The following is a 13,325-nucleotide window of genomic DNA, read 5'->3' on the forward strand; positions in this document are numbered from 1 at the left end:
CATCAATACCACGGTTAACTTTACGTTTGGCATAGATGCGTGGAACAGACACAGTCTCAATAAAACAGATATTAGATTCTAGTTTAAAAGTATTAGTTGAAGGGGCTTTTGAAATACTATTTCTATTGGCTAGCTCTGAAACGCACCTTGCAGACAGAGGCGCAGGGCCATATGTCTGGGACACAGGTATAAAGAAACGAGCAGGCAAACACGTAGGGTTAGAAGCCTGCGGCCTGGCCAGCGCCCTGATGGAGTGTCAGGATCTGGCCTTACTAAGACTAGCAGCTATGTTGTTCGATAGGACACGAGAACCTCTCCAGCTCGGGTGGAGTCCGTCTCTCTTCAGTAGGCCAGGCCTTCCCCAGAAATCAGGCCAATTATTAATAAAGCCTATGTCACTAGATGAGCACCACTCCGACAGCCAGAGATTTAGCAAAGATAGCCTACTGTAGACCTCTTCGCTCCTACGAGCTGGAAGCGGGCCAGAGCAAATTACTTCCTGACACATCTTTTTAGCCACTGCACACACCGATATAAAATTATTTTTGGTGACCTCCGATTGCCTCAATCGGATGTCGTTTGTGCCGACGTGGATAACGATCCTAGAGTATTTACGTTTACTTTGATCGCTTCGTTCGATTTACAATTTACTTTGGCGAGTAATCCAGAGAAAGTAGTAAATGATGCTTACTTGTAATGCTTACTTGGGTTAAACGCAAAAGCCCAAGATAGTGTCTATACACACTTGAAATCATGGTATTATAGCCTGTATTGCATTACATTTGCTTAGGTATGATTTATAAAGCCATTATGGTGTGTTTATGGAGGTATTATGATATGATGTAAAAAGCCTTTGTGAGACTGACTTTGTGTAAAGTGTGACAAAGATTTTGTGAAAATGACAAAGATGTTTAATGTTCCAAATATTCCACGTTGGAATGAATTAAATTAGATCATTTGCAACTTTCTGTTACCAAAGGCAATCTGTCATTTTAGTTAATGTAATTCATGCTATCTAACAGCTGTGATATTGGGTGTGGTGCTGATACACTAAGAAAAATATATTTGATACAAATAAAATGACCTTTATTTTAAAAGGACAAAAATCACATGCAGCCAACAAATTTGGCTTCACTAATGAGTAAGAAGCAATTAGAATGAAAATGGAAATTAAATGTGACTCATTTAAAACATGTAGCAACACAGATAAGTATTAAGTCCAACATACATTACTCTGATGCTTGTATGTTATAAAAAATATTAATAAAAAAAAATCACTGACCAGCCATGCAAAATGCTCAGTAATATTTCCTGTACTTAAACAAATATACATCTGCACTTCTAACATAGCCTTTGATAATTGGTGGTTCGCACTACTTTTCAGCCTACTCCTGGCAATTGTAAAGCCAGAACAGTGTCAAAAATGTCTGTACAGGCAAAAATTATTACACCACCTGCAGTTTAAAAAAAAAAAAAAAAAAAAAACCTTAGGCAGAGAAGAATTCAAGTAATATGTGGATTTATTGAATAACAAACCAAAGTATAAACACTTCTCCCCCCCCCCCCCAATTTCCACTTACAATAACACAAAAAGATGAGTATTACTTAAGGATCTTAGACAAGACTTTCTACAAAATAGAATTAATTACAAATCAATTACTGAAAGTCTACCCAATCATTTTGCAAATGGGGTGGGAGGGGTTGTTAAATTTACTGAAACTGCCAACCACCTGGAACCTTCTGAGTGTGTACTGAACACTGCACCTGGCAATCATAAGCTTCTTTGCAATTTCTCACTGGGTATAACCTTGTGCCACAATGTTTACTTGACCCCACACATCTAAGCCAAACTCTCTCTCCTTTGCCATATTTGTTGCACCTTTAGTGCACTACAGTCTAAAGGGATCAGCCTAAAAAAAAAATTTAAAAAACTTAAGGTAGATAAGATTTAACTCAATTTAATTACCCCTCCACCTCCCACTTTGCAAAATGATTGGACCGCCTTCCAATAAGTAATGGAATTGTAATTAAAGCCATAGAAGGCTATTTTGAGGATTCATATCTAAGATTAAGTAAAAGTCATATGTCATTGTGGGTAGAAAGACAAAACACATTTGTACTGTACTTCGGTTAACAAATTAAAGTATAAATCTTTTTTTCAATTTCTACTAATAACAACACAAAAAGATTACTTTACTTGAACATAATCTTAGACACATTTTAATAACAATTCGACAAATGTGCATATTAACTGAATTCTCTACCTAAAGTCCCCCCCCCCCCCCCCAAACTACAGGTGGCCTAATACTTTTGGCCAGTACTGTATCTAAAATATCCTTCGCACCAAAACTATCTGGGCCAATCAAAAGCATACTAAAACTTAAATATTACCAAATAAATACAGAAAGCATGTTCTTTTAAGTATGGAGAAGCATAGGCCTAATTCTATAACATGACTACAACTTCAGTCAGAAAAAAATATTTATTCTCCTCAGATGTGAACTTGGACAGGTTATATCAATATTTGTAATATGTGTTTTATGATGTCCGTTATCTGACCAAAATCAGCTCATTCTGTACACCATTTTTATTCTAACAGTTGGAGGACGAATTAATTATTTATTTATTTTAACTGGGTACAGTAACAAACATGGCAGTAGCACCTTCATTCTCTTTATTAAAAAAAAAAAAACAACCCAAAGAACTAGCAGATTCCACACAGCTGAAATTAGTAAAATAGAGAGAGGATACAATGCCCCTTAAAAGTCAATATCACCAATGTCTTGCTTCTATAAAAAAAAAAAAAAAAAAAAGAATTTTTAAAAAGCCGTTGTTTCAATTAATCGGCCACTTGCAGAACCATGGGCCTATTGAGGCACTGGTTCTCACTGGCTGCACTCCTCCCTTTCAGCACATTTACTGTCAGTTATGCAGAAACTGTATGTGGAGAAACGTATGCCCTCTCCCCCTATCCTAATCTTCTGCCACTTCTTCTCTATTCTATTGTATCCATTGATACTTCTTTGCTATTTGCATTAAGTGATGTAAATTCGGTGGAAATCATTGGCTCCAAAGGCAGCATTGCACTTGGGGCATTTTCTCTGCCGAGTGTCGTAGCGTGTCTTCAGACATTCGTAGCAGAAAACATGAAAGCACTTGGTCAGAACAGTCTCTTTGTCCCGTGTGTTACAACAGGGGCAGCGCAGCTTTGCCTGAGAAAGCAGCACCCAAGGAGTGCACACAGGGGGTAGGGTTAAGAAAGAGGGAATGGAAAGAAAGAAATCATATTAGATCAGAGATGACATTTCAGAATTGAAGTATATTCACATGAAATACTGTTCAGTTATTTATTTTTTTACTGACCTGGTGCCACATTTTTACATTTCCAACAGGAATAATAAAATGCTGACACAAATTTTTTGCAATGTTAAACCCTTTGCCAGAAGTGTGAACATCTAAATGTCTCCTTAATACTGTTCTACAATATTTAATTGTCTTCATCTGTGAAAGCCATGAATAATACCAAAGTTAACACACAATAAAGTCTGAGAGGGGTTAATTTATGAAAGTGAAATGCTCTTTAATTCAGCATGTTTAGAGGTAGCCCAAACGCAAGTGACTTTGCTAGTTTCAGATTGATGCAGTTATTGACTGTTCAGTGCCCACCATAGTGTTAGGCAGGCACCGATCAGACAGTCATTTTGAACGGCATTTTGAAAAAATGACAACTTCTATTTCCCTGCACCGTCCAAATTCACCAGTTGACAAGTCAAATGATGCAAATATTTTAACTGCGGTATGAATAATTAGCAGCTGGCCAAAGTTGATACAGTAGCCTGTTCTCTGAAGTAACTCTCATTCTCTCTACATATCTATATCAATATGAATGCAACGAAGTAGTTACAATCGTCTGTCAAGTTAAAACAACTAATGTTAAAGTAATAATCTCGAAGATTTTCATTAAAATAAATGTATGTTAAGTCACTATCTATCGCTGAATTAGGTAACACAATGGTGATTCAGCCTATTATTATATTTATATTATTATTATTTATGATTAAAGAACTGGGTGTCTGTGGCAACATTCCCGGGAAAAAATCAGAAGCGGCGCATAGTTAGTGACGCGTTTTCCATCACCGATTAGTGGTTGGTCCGCCAGAGAGGGTAGCCGGAGCTAACGCAACAGGCTCGCTCTTCAACTCACTTGTGTGTGAGCGGCGCACTGTTTTTTCTGGTGTCTGCTAGCCTTACAATAACAGAGGGGGGTGGGGGTTTATGGAACCCTAATAAGTTTTTGTGTAACATGAGAGGTCATTATTTGTTGATGTAGATTTCCTATTACATTTGATGACAATGTAACGTTACTAAATTACATAGCTATTTGCACAGCTAACGCTAATTACCAGACTATGTCAAGAAAGGCAACATTAGTTTAGACAACGTTGCGCACAGTATCCATCTCTCATATCAGGTAATGCTGCGTTGTAATTAACACAATCTAATGTCAGCTAACAATTAGAAAAAACGCTAGCTAACGCTACCAACCGGTACCGACCTCGCAAACAGTCTCTCGAATGCAATGCTACCTTGTTGCAATGTAGCTAACTAAAAAGTCAGTTCAGATCAATGATTTGCAACAAGACTGGATGAAACCTGCAAAATTCCTAGACGTCTGATTGTAAACGTTCTAAAACTGCACTTGGCGATTTGTCAAAGTGGGTCTTTTGAGACACCAGGCAACGGCTTCAGACACTCTGCAACGAACCAGTTCACACCGCTGCAATTTTCTCTGCAACATTCTAAAACCGTCTCGTTGCGAATCATTGATCTGAACTGGCCACGTTACCATTATTTACATTGCTATCAAGTTCATTAATATATTTATTCAGAATAAAGCCGGGGTATAGGTGGAGCAGAGCCGTCTGATTTCTGTGGAAACATGTCAAGCCGGAGAAAACGAAATAAAAGAATACAGCAGTATGGATTAGCGTTGTTATTATTTTATTACGCTTCCTCATATGTTCCTTCAGCCTTGATGCCCTTTTTTGATGAAATCTCCTTTGTTTTATTCTTTTTGTTCTGATTGCTAATTTAACACCCAGCTCAGCTTTATTCTCGAACAGTTTAGCTAGCAAAACCAGAAACACCAGGGGTAACATTTTGCAAGGCAGTTGTTTCAAAAATATTACACAACAGTCATTCACGAAAAAGACTGTTTATTGTGCACGAGATACATAATTGCAAGAGCCACAGAGAATCCCGCAAATTCTTCTCTGCAGTGTAAAGACGTTCATACCGGGCAAAAGGTAGATAAAGAACGTTTGTGGAAATCGATCATCACTAATTCTACCCTAGGTCTGCTACAGCATTTTAACCCGGCTCGGCAGTGTAAAGACAGTTTAAGTTAGCCTAATGTTAGACAATGAATGAGTATGTACATAACGTTACTTTTATAACAACCATTTTTTATTCAGTAAATAGTGTTATTATAGTTGGCGTGGCCGAGGTGCCAACTGACTGACGTCACACAGGCGACACTGGTTGGATCCGGTTGGATCTATGGGAAGTGAGGTCCAAAAACACACCTGCAATTACCGCTTCTCGCCATTGGTACCGCCATAGAGAACAAAACGGAAATCTTTGAGATTGTAACTTTAACTACACACTTACGTATATACTGTACTACAATACCACATTGTCTCCAGCATCAAGTTAGAAAAGCTATATCCCAACAGTGATATGTAACATTACATCGATTATAAAAATGTATTCAAAGCTGTTGAATGTTAAATCAGGTTCAGGTACTGTTTTATGATGTTTTTACATCAACACCAGATGTTAATGTAGTTGAAAAAGAGGTTTTCCTCAAGTTAACTTTCATTCACCTTCAAGATTTTAGTTGAATGCGATCTCTAGTAGCATGTGGTGCCATATTTTTATATATGCGAGGTCAATGTAAAATGTGATGCAGCTGCACAGGTTTATAATTGGATTGCTAACGAAGCACAAAATTATTCACAGATCTAACCTCTTAATTTTCCTATCAAAGAGCATCAGATTGACGCATTTAACTGTTAAAATGTACCAAATTTTTTCCAGAAGATGCTTGCCCCCTAATCCCCCTAGACAGTTCAGGGTCCCCATAATAGTTTTACAAAATCCTGTGGGAAACACTGGGTTATGTCTTCACATTTGTTACAAAGCTATGTTTTTGTAAACCTCAGTCTAATTAATTTGTATGAACAAACATACTGACTCAAGATTAAAACAACCCATTGACAGCTTTATGGAGAGAGCTGCAGTTCTTTATCATTTCTTTTATTTTTATTAATTTCTATTGTTATATTAAGTAAGCTGAAATTAGTTCGCTAACATTAAATAGCTAGTTATGTCAAGCACAATAGAAGACACCTTTGGGCAGTTAAACTTAAAAAAACAAACAAACAAACAAATAAATAAATAAAAGAAAAAGTCAAGCCTGTTTTTTTTCTGTTATAAATGTATTCAGGGTCTTCAATCACTTACACATTCTACTTTAAGGCTGGCAAAATGCAAAGGTTGGCTTGGTAAAAGTTTAATAAGGTAATGTTCTACTTTCAGAAATCAACAGAATGAACCATTTCAGAGTGATTTCTGAAAAAAGCTTCTCATAGGAGACCATGCCCCCAAACTCCCTAGAATTTATTTCCTTCCCACTGCCTGTCTTCTCTTCCCCTCAACAACTGGTCAATAATAACTTTGTTAATTTTATTTTTACATTTTTTTGTACTTGCTTTGACAATAGTAAAAATTACAAACTGTCACATGTTTTAGATGCTAGTCACTACGTTAAGTGTAATTGTAGTTGAAAACAGAAAATGAAGTTTCACAACATATGGTAGTCAATAATACACTGATATTATTTTAAAAGCTACCTAGTCAATTTAACTCTGTTCAAGAAAGGTTATGGACATAGATCTCATTTCCAAAAAACATAGGATTCACCAGTGTATTCTATTAACAGTCCGGATAAAAGTTCACTTTCAAAATATTTATTTCATATTTTCTCAAGCTGTTTTACATACTAGTCAATAGTGTATTTGGCATCTGAGTATCTGAAAATGTAAAAACTTGAAATAAAACTGCATGCTTTTATTATTTACATTATATTTTTCAACTAAGTCCTCATAAGTCTAAATACATGAATATATACCATACAGTATATAATTAAGGCAAAGTGTGTCCAGGAAATCCACCTTTTCCCTCAAAATCTCGGAGCCTGACTCCTGACCTTCTCATGACAGGCAGTTTCAAAGTCAAGCCTAACAGCCTGGTGCCCACCTTAGCAAATGAACTTGCACCCATGTGTCAGGTGGCTGGTCAACTTAAGACCAGGCCAACAAAAGACTTTTCTTAAGTCATTTCGCAGTGGTTTCTTTGTCATTTTAAGGGCACAATTTTAAGACAGTAACAAACATGCATACAAATATCAAGATTACAATGTGAAAGACTATTTACTGTGTTTACTAAAGAATACACTAATAATACATATCCCAATGGTTAGTCATAATATTGATCCGAATTAGGTAATCGCAGTAATGAATAAAATTGAAAACCCACAAAAACCTGCACTGTAAATGGACTGCATTTATATAGCGCTTTTATCCAAAGTGCTTTACAATTGATGCCTCTCATTCGCCAGAGCAGTTAGGGGTTAGGTGTCTTGCTCAAGGACACTTCGACACGCCCAGGGCAGGGTTTTGAACCGGCAACCCTCCGACTGCCAGACAATCGGTCTTACCTCCTGAGCTGTCGCCCTGTAATACAGAGGACATTTAGAGTCCTGAAAATGTGCTTCAAATGTCTGGATAAGTTATATGAAACATTACAATGCAGCCCTTTCTTACATAACATTTCCAAAAGTCATGGATGTCTCATTGACGTAAACGAGGACACATTATACGTGTTTTGAAGGCCTGACCCTGAACTGCACGTGCCGATGCTAAAGCATCCAGATACACCAGTGCACTGCAGGTGAAGAAGGATCAGCTGGCAGAAGCTGCTTCTTCTACAGCCCGGTAAGCAAACAGAACGGTTTATTTGATTGACAATTACCAAAAGTATTTGGACACCCCTTCACATTCACGATTCTGCAGTTTGGGGAAGGCCCTTTCTGCAAACAATGCCCCCATGCACACATCAACGTCCATATAGAAATGGTTCAATCGAGAACGGTGTAGAGGAACTTGACTGGTCTGTAAAAAAGTTGTGTACTATAAAGTTGTTCTGAATACCTGCCTGAATAGTGGCAACTGTAAAGCTTGGTGCAGGAGGAATAATGGTCTGGGGCTGTTCATGGTTTGGACTAGGCCCCTTAGCTCCAGTGAAGGGAAATTCTGATGGTACAGCCTACAATGACATTCTAGAGAACTGTGTGCTTCCAACTTTGTGGCGACAGTTTGGGAAAGAGCCTTTCCTGTTTCAGCATGCTAATGCTCCTGTGCACAATGCAAGGTCTATAAAGAAATGGTTTGCTCAGTTTGGTTTGGCCTGCATAGAACTCTGACCTCAACCCCATCGAACACCTTTGGAATTAATGGGAACATTGAGTGCAAGCCAGGCCTTATTGCTCAACATCAGCGCCTCCATGGAGATGTACTTTTTATGAATACTCCCCCCATTTCATGGCATCATTTGTGACAATTGGTGTGTCAGGTGTTTCTGATTAGTCAGGTATGCTCAATTGCTTCCTTAGTGCAGGTATGAGAGCGTTCACAGTACCTATTCTTGATTATAGCCTGTGGATTGTCTTTGGAGTCTGTTATTGCCATTTGCCGATATGCCAGTGAAAGTCAAGGAGGCCATTATAAGGCTGAGAAATTAGGTAAAAACTGACGATATGCCAAACGTCAGGCTGACCAAAATCAAACATTTTGAAGATCAAAAAGAAGAAAGAGAACACTGGTGAGCATAGAAAACAGAGCCTGGTAAGCCAAGGAAAACCTCTGCAGTTCATGACTGAAGAATTCTCACTATAATGAAGAAAAACCTCCAAACAGCCCAAAAGATTAGAAACACTGTTCACGATGCAGGCATGGATGTGTCTGCGACAATTGTCCACAGTAGACTTCACAAAGAGCTACAGAGGCTACACTGCAAGATGCCAACCACTAGTTAGCTGCAAACTAAAAACAGGACGTCCAGGTTAGTTTGCTAAGCAGTACCTAAAAGAGTATGCAGAGTTCTGGAAAAAAATCTTGTGGACAGATGAGATCACTATTCACTTTTATTAAGAGTGATGGCAAGAGCAAATGTGGAGGCCGAAAAGAACTGCCTAAGATTCAAAGTAACCCCTCTCATCTGTGAAACATAGTGGTGGAGAGCATTACAGTTTGAACATGTATGGCTGCCACAGATACTCACACACTTGTCTTCACTAATGATGTAACTGCTGATGGCAGCAACAGAATTTTGAAGTGTACAGAAGGTTCTTATCTGCTCAAGTTCAACGAAATGCCTCCAAAAGAATTGGATGGTGCTTCATCAGACAGCAAGACAATGATCCCAAACATATTGCAAAAGCAACAAAGGAGTTTTTCAAAGATAAAAACTGGAAAATTATTGAATGGCCAAGTTATTTAACCGATCTGAATCCAATTAAACAAGTGTTCAAATAACTTAACTCCTACGTGCAGTCCCCCTTAGTGCCCATGACGCCCATGATGTCCTGAGATTGTTGAATTCAGACTTTCACTGGTCCTGCAACCAAACTATGAAACCACAAATTCTGTCTTCTAGCTTTATTGGTAGACGATACACGACCACTATGCACAATTTCTAAGCCCCACCATTGTCGGCAGGTCGTCCATTTAACAAGCACCCTCTCCCTGCAGTCTCATCTGCAACTAAACCCCCCGCACATGACACAGTGGACAATAGTAACTAGATGGGCATTCATAAAAATATAATTTCACCACCAAAAATTTGTATTCCGTCATAAACCCTAAGATATGCCAATAAAATGGGGGAAAACACTGCTCACTGAATAACAAAATAAACCAGACAAATTTTTCTAAAATGATATTGTCATTCGACTGTCAATATCAGTGACTAAATACAGAATAAATATACAATCTTACCATTGGTTTTACGCGCAGAGATGTCTCTTTCAAGACTGAAGTGGTCATATTGTCTAGGAAAATCAGTTTGTCTAATATACACTCCTTTATAATGCCTGGGTATCTTTCAAAATAGCTGTCCACACATGCATAGCTGTCCACACATTACAGTGTTTTCAACCTTTTTAGTACAGTCTGACTTGATTGACAATTATTTTATCCAATAGGTGTCACTATAAGCTTTCTAACGATGTATAACATGTCTAATTTAACTTTTGGAATAGCGTTTTATAGCCCAGCGTAACCGAAAGTTTTGTCTAATCATCGCCGGCTTACATATTTACTCTGTGATAGCAGTAAAAGACACTGTACCAGGCGAAACGTAGGAGTTGATTTTCTTCATTTTTTGGAAAATATTATTCTTGAAAACTTCTGAGCATGGCTAAGGCAAATGTTTGCTGATAGACCTAGCTGATTGTAACAGGGCACTCAACCTGCCTACTCTTTCCAACAATATACCTCAGCGTATAGTTACGATCGTCCTACCCCTGCATGCACATGCTCGGGTTCTGTGCCATGTTGGGGTCCTATAATTCCAGGATCACTTTCATGGTTGTGTAGGCCCATTTTTCTTGGGGCCCATCCACACACAGAACAGAACCTCAATAGCTCTCTGATTATCTTTTTTCACTCCAAAAATATAGAGCATTTCACTACATACCCAGGTTTTGATTGTTTTCACTCCCTGGACAACATTAAGAGGGATGTATGATAAGCAAATCTATACTGTTTGAATCTATGATGGAAATAATTTTTTCTCTTCACAACAATTGCAGCCAAAGGTGAAATCTGTTTTTGCTAGGTGACCAAAAAAAAAAACATCTACTCTGTCATAGCCTTTTATAAGCTATTATTTTAATTGAAAAACTAACCTTGTACTGATTGATCTCTTCCTGCAGAATTTCATCAGCATCTGTGTACACCTCCACTTTCTTTTGTTTCTCCAGCTTTCGACGTAGCCTGGACAGGTCCTCCTGAAAGTGAGAGTGTGAGGGAGGCAATGCACTACCAGATCCAAACATTTAGCATACCCAATGGCAATTATACAATCAATTCATCATTAAAAATTCATGATTAATATAACGATTGATATAATGTTCTCTTAATGGCATTTTTGTAAAGATGGACAACTGCTGAAGTGCAAAATACAGTTTCAAACCTGCATATGAGCACTTGACGTTCAAAGAACCAAGTCAGCCCTCAACATTGCTAAGTGCCCACTGCCAATCGGCTACTATAGTAAACTAGGTTGCTATAATGTGTAACATTGGCATTGCCAATTGTATATAAAAATACCAAAGGTACAATTTTCATTATGGTCCATTAGTTTTACTGCATGCAGCTGATCATTCAACGCATTCTAAATTCCATCATTATGAACGTTATTATATTATTATAGTGTAACATTATTGTCATTAATATCCTAAGAGACTTGCCTAATAACCATAGCATGTGTATACCTTCCCAGGTATCGACAATGCAAGCGGTTTCTAATTTTATACTAGTTAGCTAATTTGATTACATTTAACTAAAAATGAGGCTTGAAGTATGCTTGATACCCTACAGGGATAGCTATCCATGGGCACTGACGATCACATACAGTACAACACAATTGATGGAATTCACATCATACTGTAAATGTTAGCAAGTTATAATTTTATGAAATCAAGGCTCTCCTGGTTATTGCATGAATGTGTGATAATTCAACTTGAACATGACAGGCTTTTTTGGGGGGGAATCGGAGTGCTTTGTTACAAGTTTCCCTGTTCTTTAGGGGGCCTGAGCTACCCATTATCTGTCTCTTCTTGGGACACACATCTGCGCTTGCAATGGGGACATATAATTTCTATAAGGTATACCTAACGGCTGCGTGAAAATCTGGATATGGCTCAAGCCTACCATATACAGTTATCAACATCATTTCCAGTAGCAAATTTCAGGCTGTCAAGTTGACACAGGGTTAAAAAAGGTTTGGGAATTGTTATCGCTGTACTGCAATCAAATAAGCCTGATGGATCATAAGCCTGTTGACGAGAATTCACTTTCTCAGAATTCAAGCTAATGTGGAAGCATTTTCACCGTTTTTCCTCAACATTCCAACTCTTTAATATACAGGCACCAGGCTGGTAATGCTATTGTGACTAATAATGGGAAAACTGGTTTGTGCATGCCACGTGAGCACATAGCTGTAATTTTGTTTTTATTACCGATTACAACTCCTGATCCCATCAGTGATCACTACTCATTGTCTTGTCCTTCAAAACATCAAATTAAAAAAAAGAAAGATATAAATTCAGTGAATGCCAGATAGTAACTGGTAAACAGAAATCATGATCTAGCTAGTTATAATTATATATGTAAACGTTATTCTTGAATGCATATACAACCCTATGAATTACGTTGAGTCCACCCAACCTCCCCCCTCCCAACCCAAGAAAAACAAAAACTACAAGAGGAAGGGTTAATAATGTATACACATGGATTTGGATATGTGCATGTACCTGTGCTTTCTTCAGGTTGAAGCTCTCCCTCTCACGGGCTATGCGGTTATCCAATACAGAAGCCTGGATCTCCCGAAGTTTAGCTTGGGTGTGCTCCAGCTGCACCTTCAGGTCCTCTGCCAGCTGTGCTGCCTCGACAGCCTGAGGACAGGTGAGGGGCAGGAAATGGGTGGAGACCAAGATCCTCAAACCAATTTTAAAAACAAAACTGCTGGACATAAAAGTTTGGACAACGCACAAATTTTGGCATCTCAACATGGGGAGAGTGAAAAGTGTGTGGCGCACCTGGAAACAGGGTTGGGTTATCCTGAATATATTTATCAGTGGAAGTGGTGCAGCTAGATCTATTAATAGCCAATCAAATGACTTTGTCTTTTCATTTCCTTTGAAAACCATGCGGGTTGCACAGGATGTACTGCCAATTTCAATAGTCTACGGCTGTAATGGAAGCCGTGGATGATACACTAATCAGATTTTTTTCTCAAGATGTTCTTTAGTTCAAATTTTCTCCCATCAGAATTAAAACATTGGCTAAAAGTTTATTACAGGTCCGTTTTAATTTCCCATTAAACCTGTATCCAATTACCTTAAACACGCTATGCTATAACTAAGAAATAATGACAAGAGCATTGAAGTTTCATTAAACAAAATAAAACTAGGGAATATC

At 38.1% G+C, this 13,325-nt stretch overlaps 1 protein-coding gene and 1 long non-coding RNA gene across 2 annotated transcripts in view; one reads left to right on the forward strand and one right to left on the reverse strand.

The window, feature by feature from the left end:
- Window positions 1-1,223: 1,223 nt before the first annotated feature.
- LOC135249172 (uncharacterized) lies at window positions 1,224-1,616 on the forward strand. The gene is made up of 2 exons (XR_010328605.1): window positions 1,224-1,363; window positions 1,416-1,616. It is a non-coding gene; the product is annotated as an uncharacterized LOC135249172 (long non-coding RNA).
- rnf40 (ring finger protein 40) overlaps window positions 1,503-13,325 on the reverse strand; it is a 48,032-nt gene continuing 36,209 nt past the window's right edge. Inside the window, exons 18-20 of the mRNA XM_064324455.1 lie at window positions 12,659-12,799; window positions 11,030-11,131; window positions 1,503-3,212 (exon numbers count right to left, since the gene is read on the reverse strand). Coding sequence (XP_064180525.1) covers window positions 3,036-3,212; window positions 11,030-11,131; window positions 12,659-12,799 — 420 coding nt within the window. The 3' untranslated portion in view covers window positions 1,503-3,035. The remainder of the gene's footprint in view (window positions 3,213-11,029; window positions 11,132-12,658; window positions 12,800-13,325) is intronic.

The sequence above is a fragment of the Anguilla rostrata genome, chromosome 2 (assembly GCF_018555375.3).
Source record: "Anguilla rostrata isolate EN2019 chromosome 2, ASM1855537v3, whole genome shotgun sequence".
NCBI classification, from domain to species: Eukaryota; Metazoa; Chordata; class Actinopteri; order Anguilliformes; family Anguillidae; genus Anguilla; species Anguilla rostrata.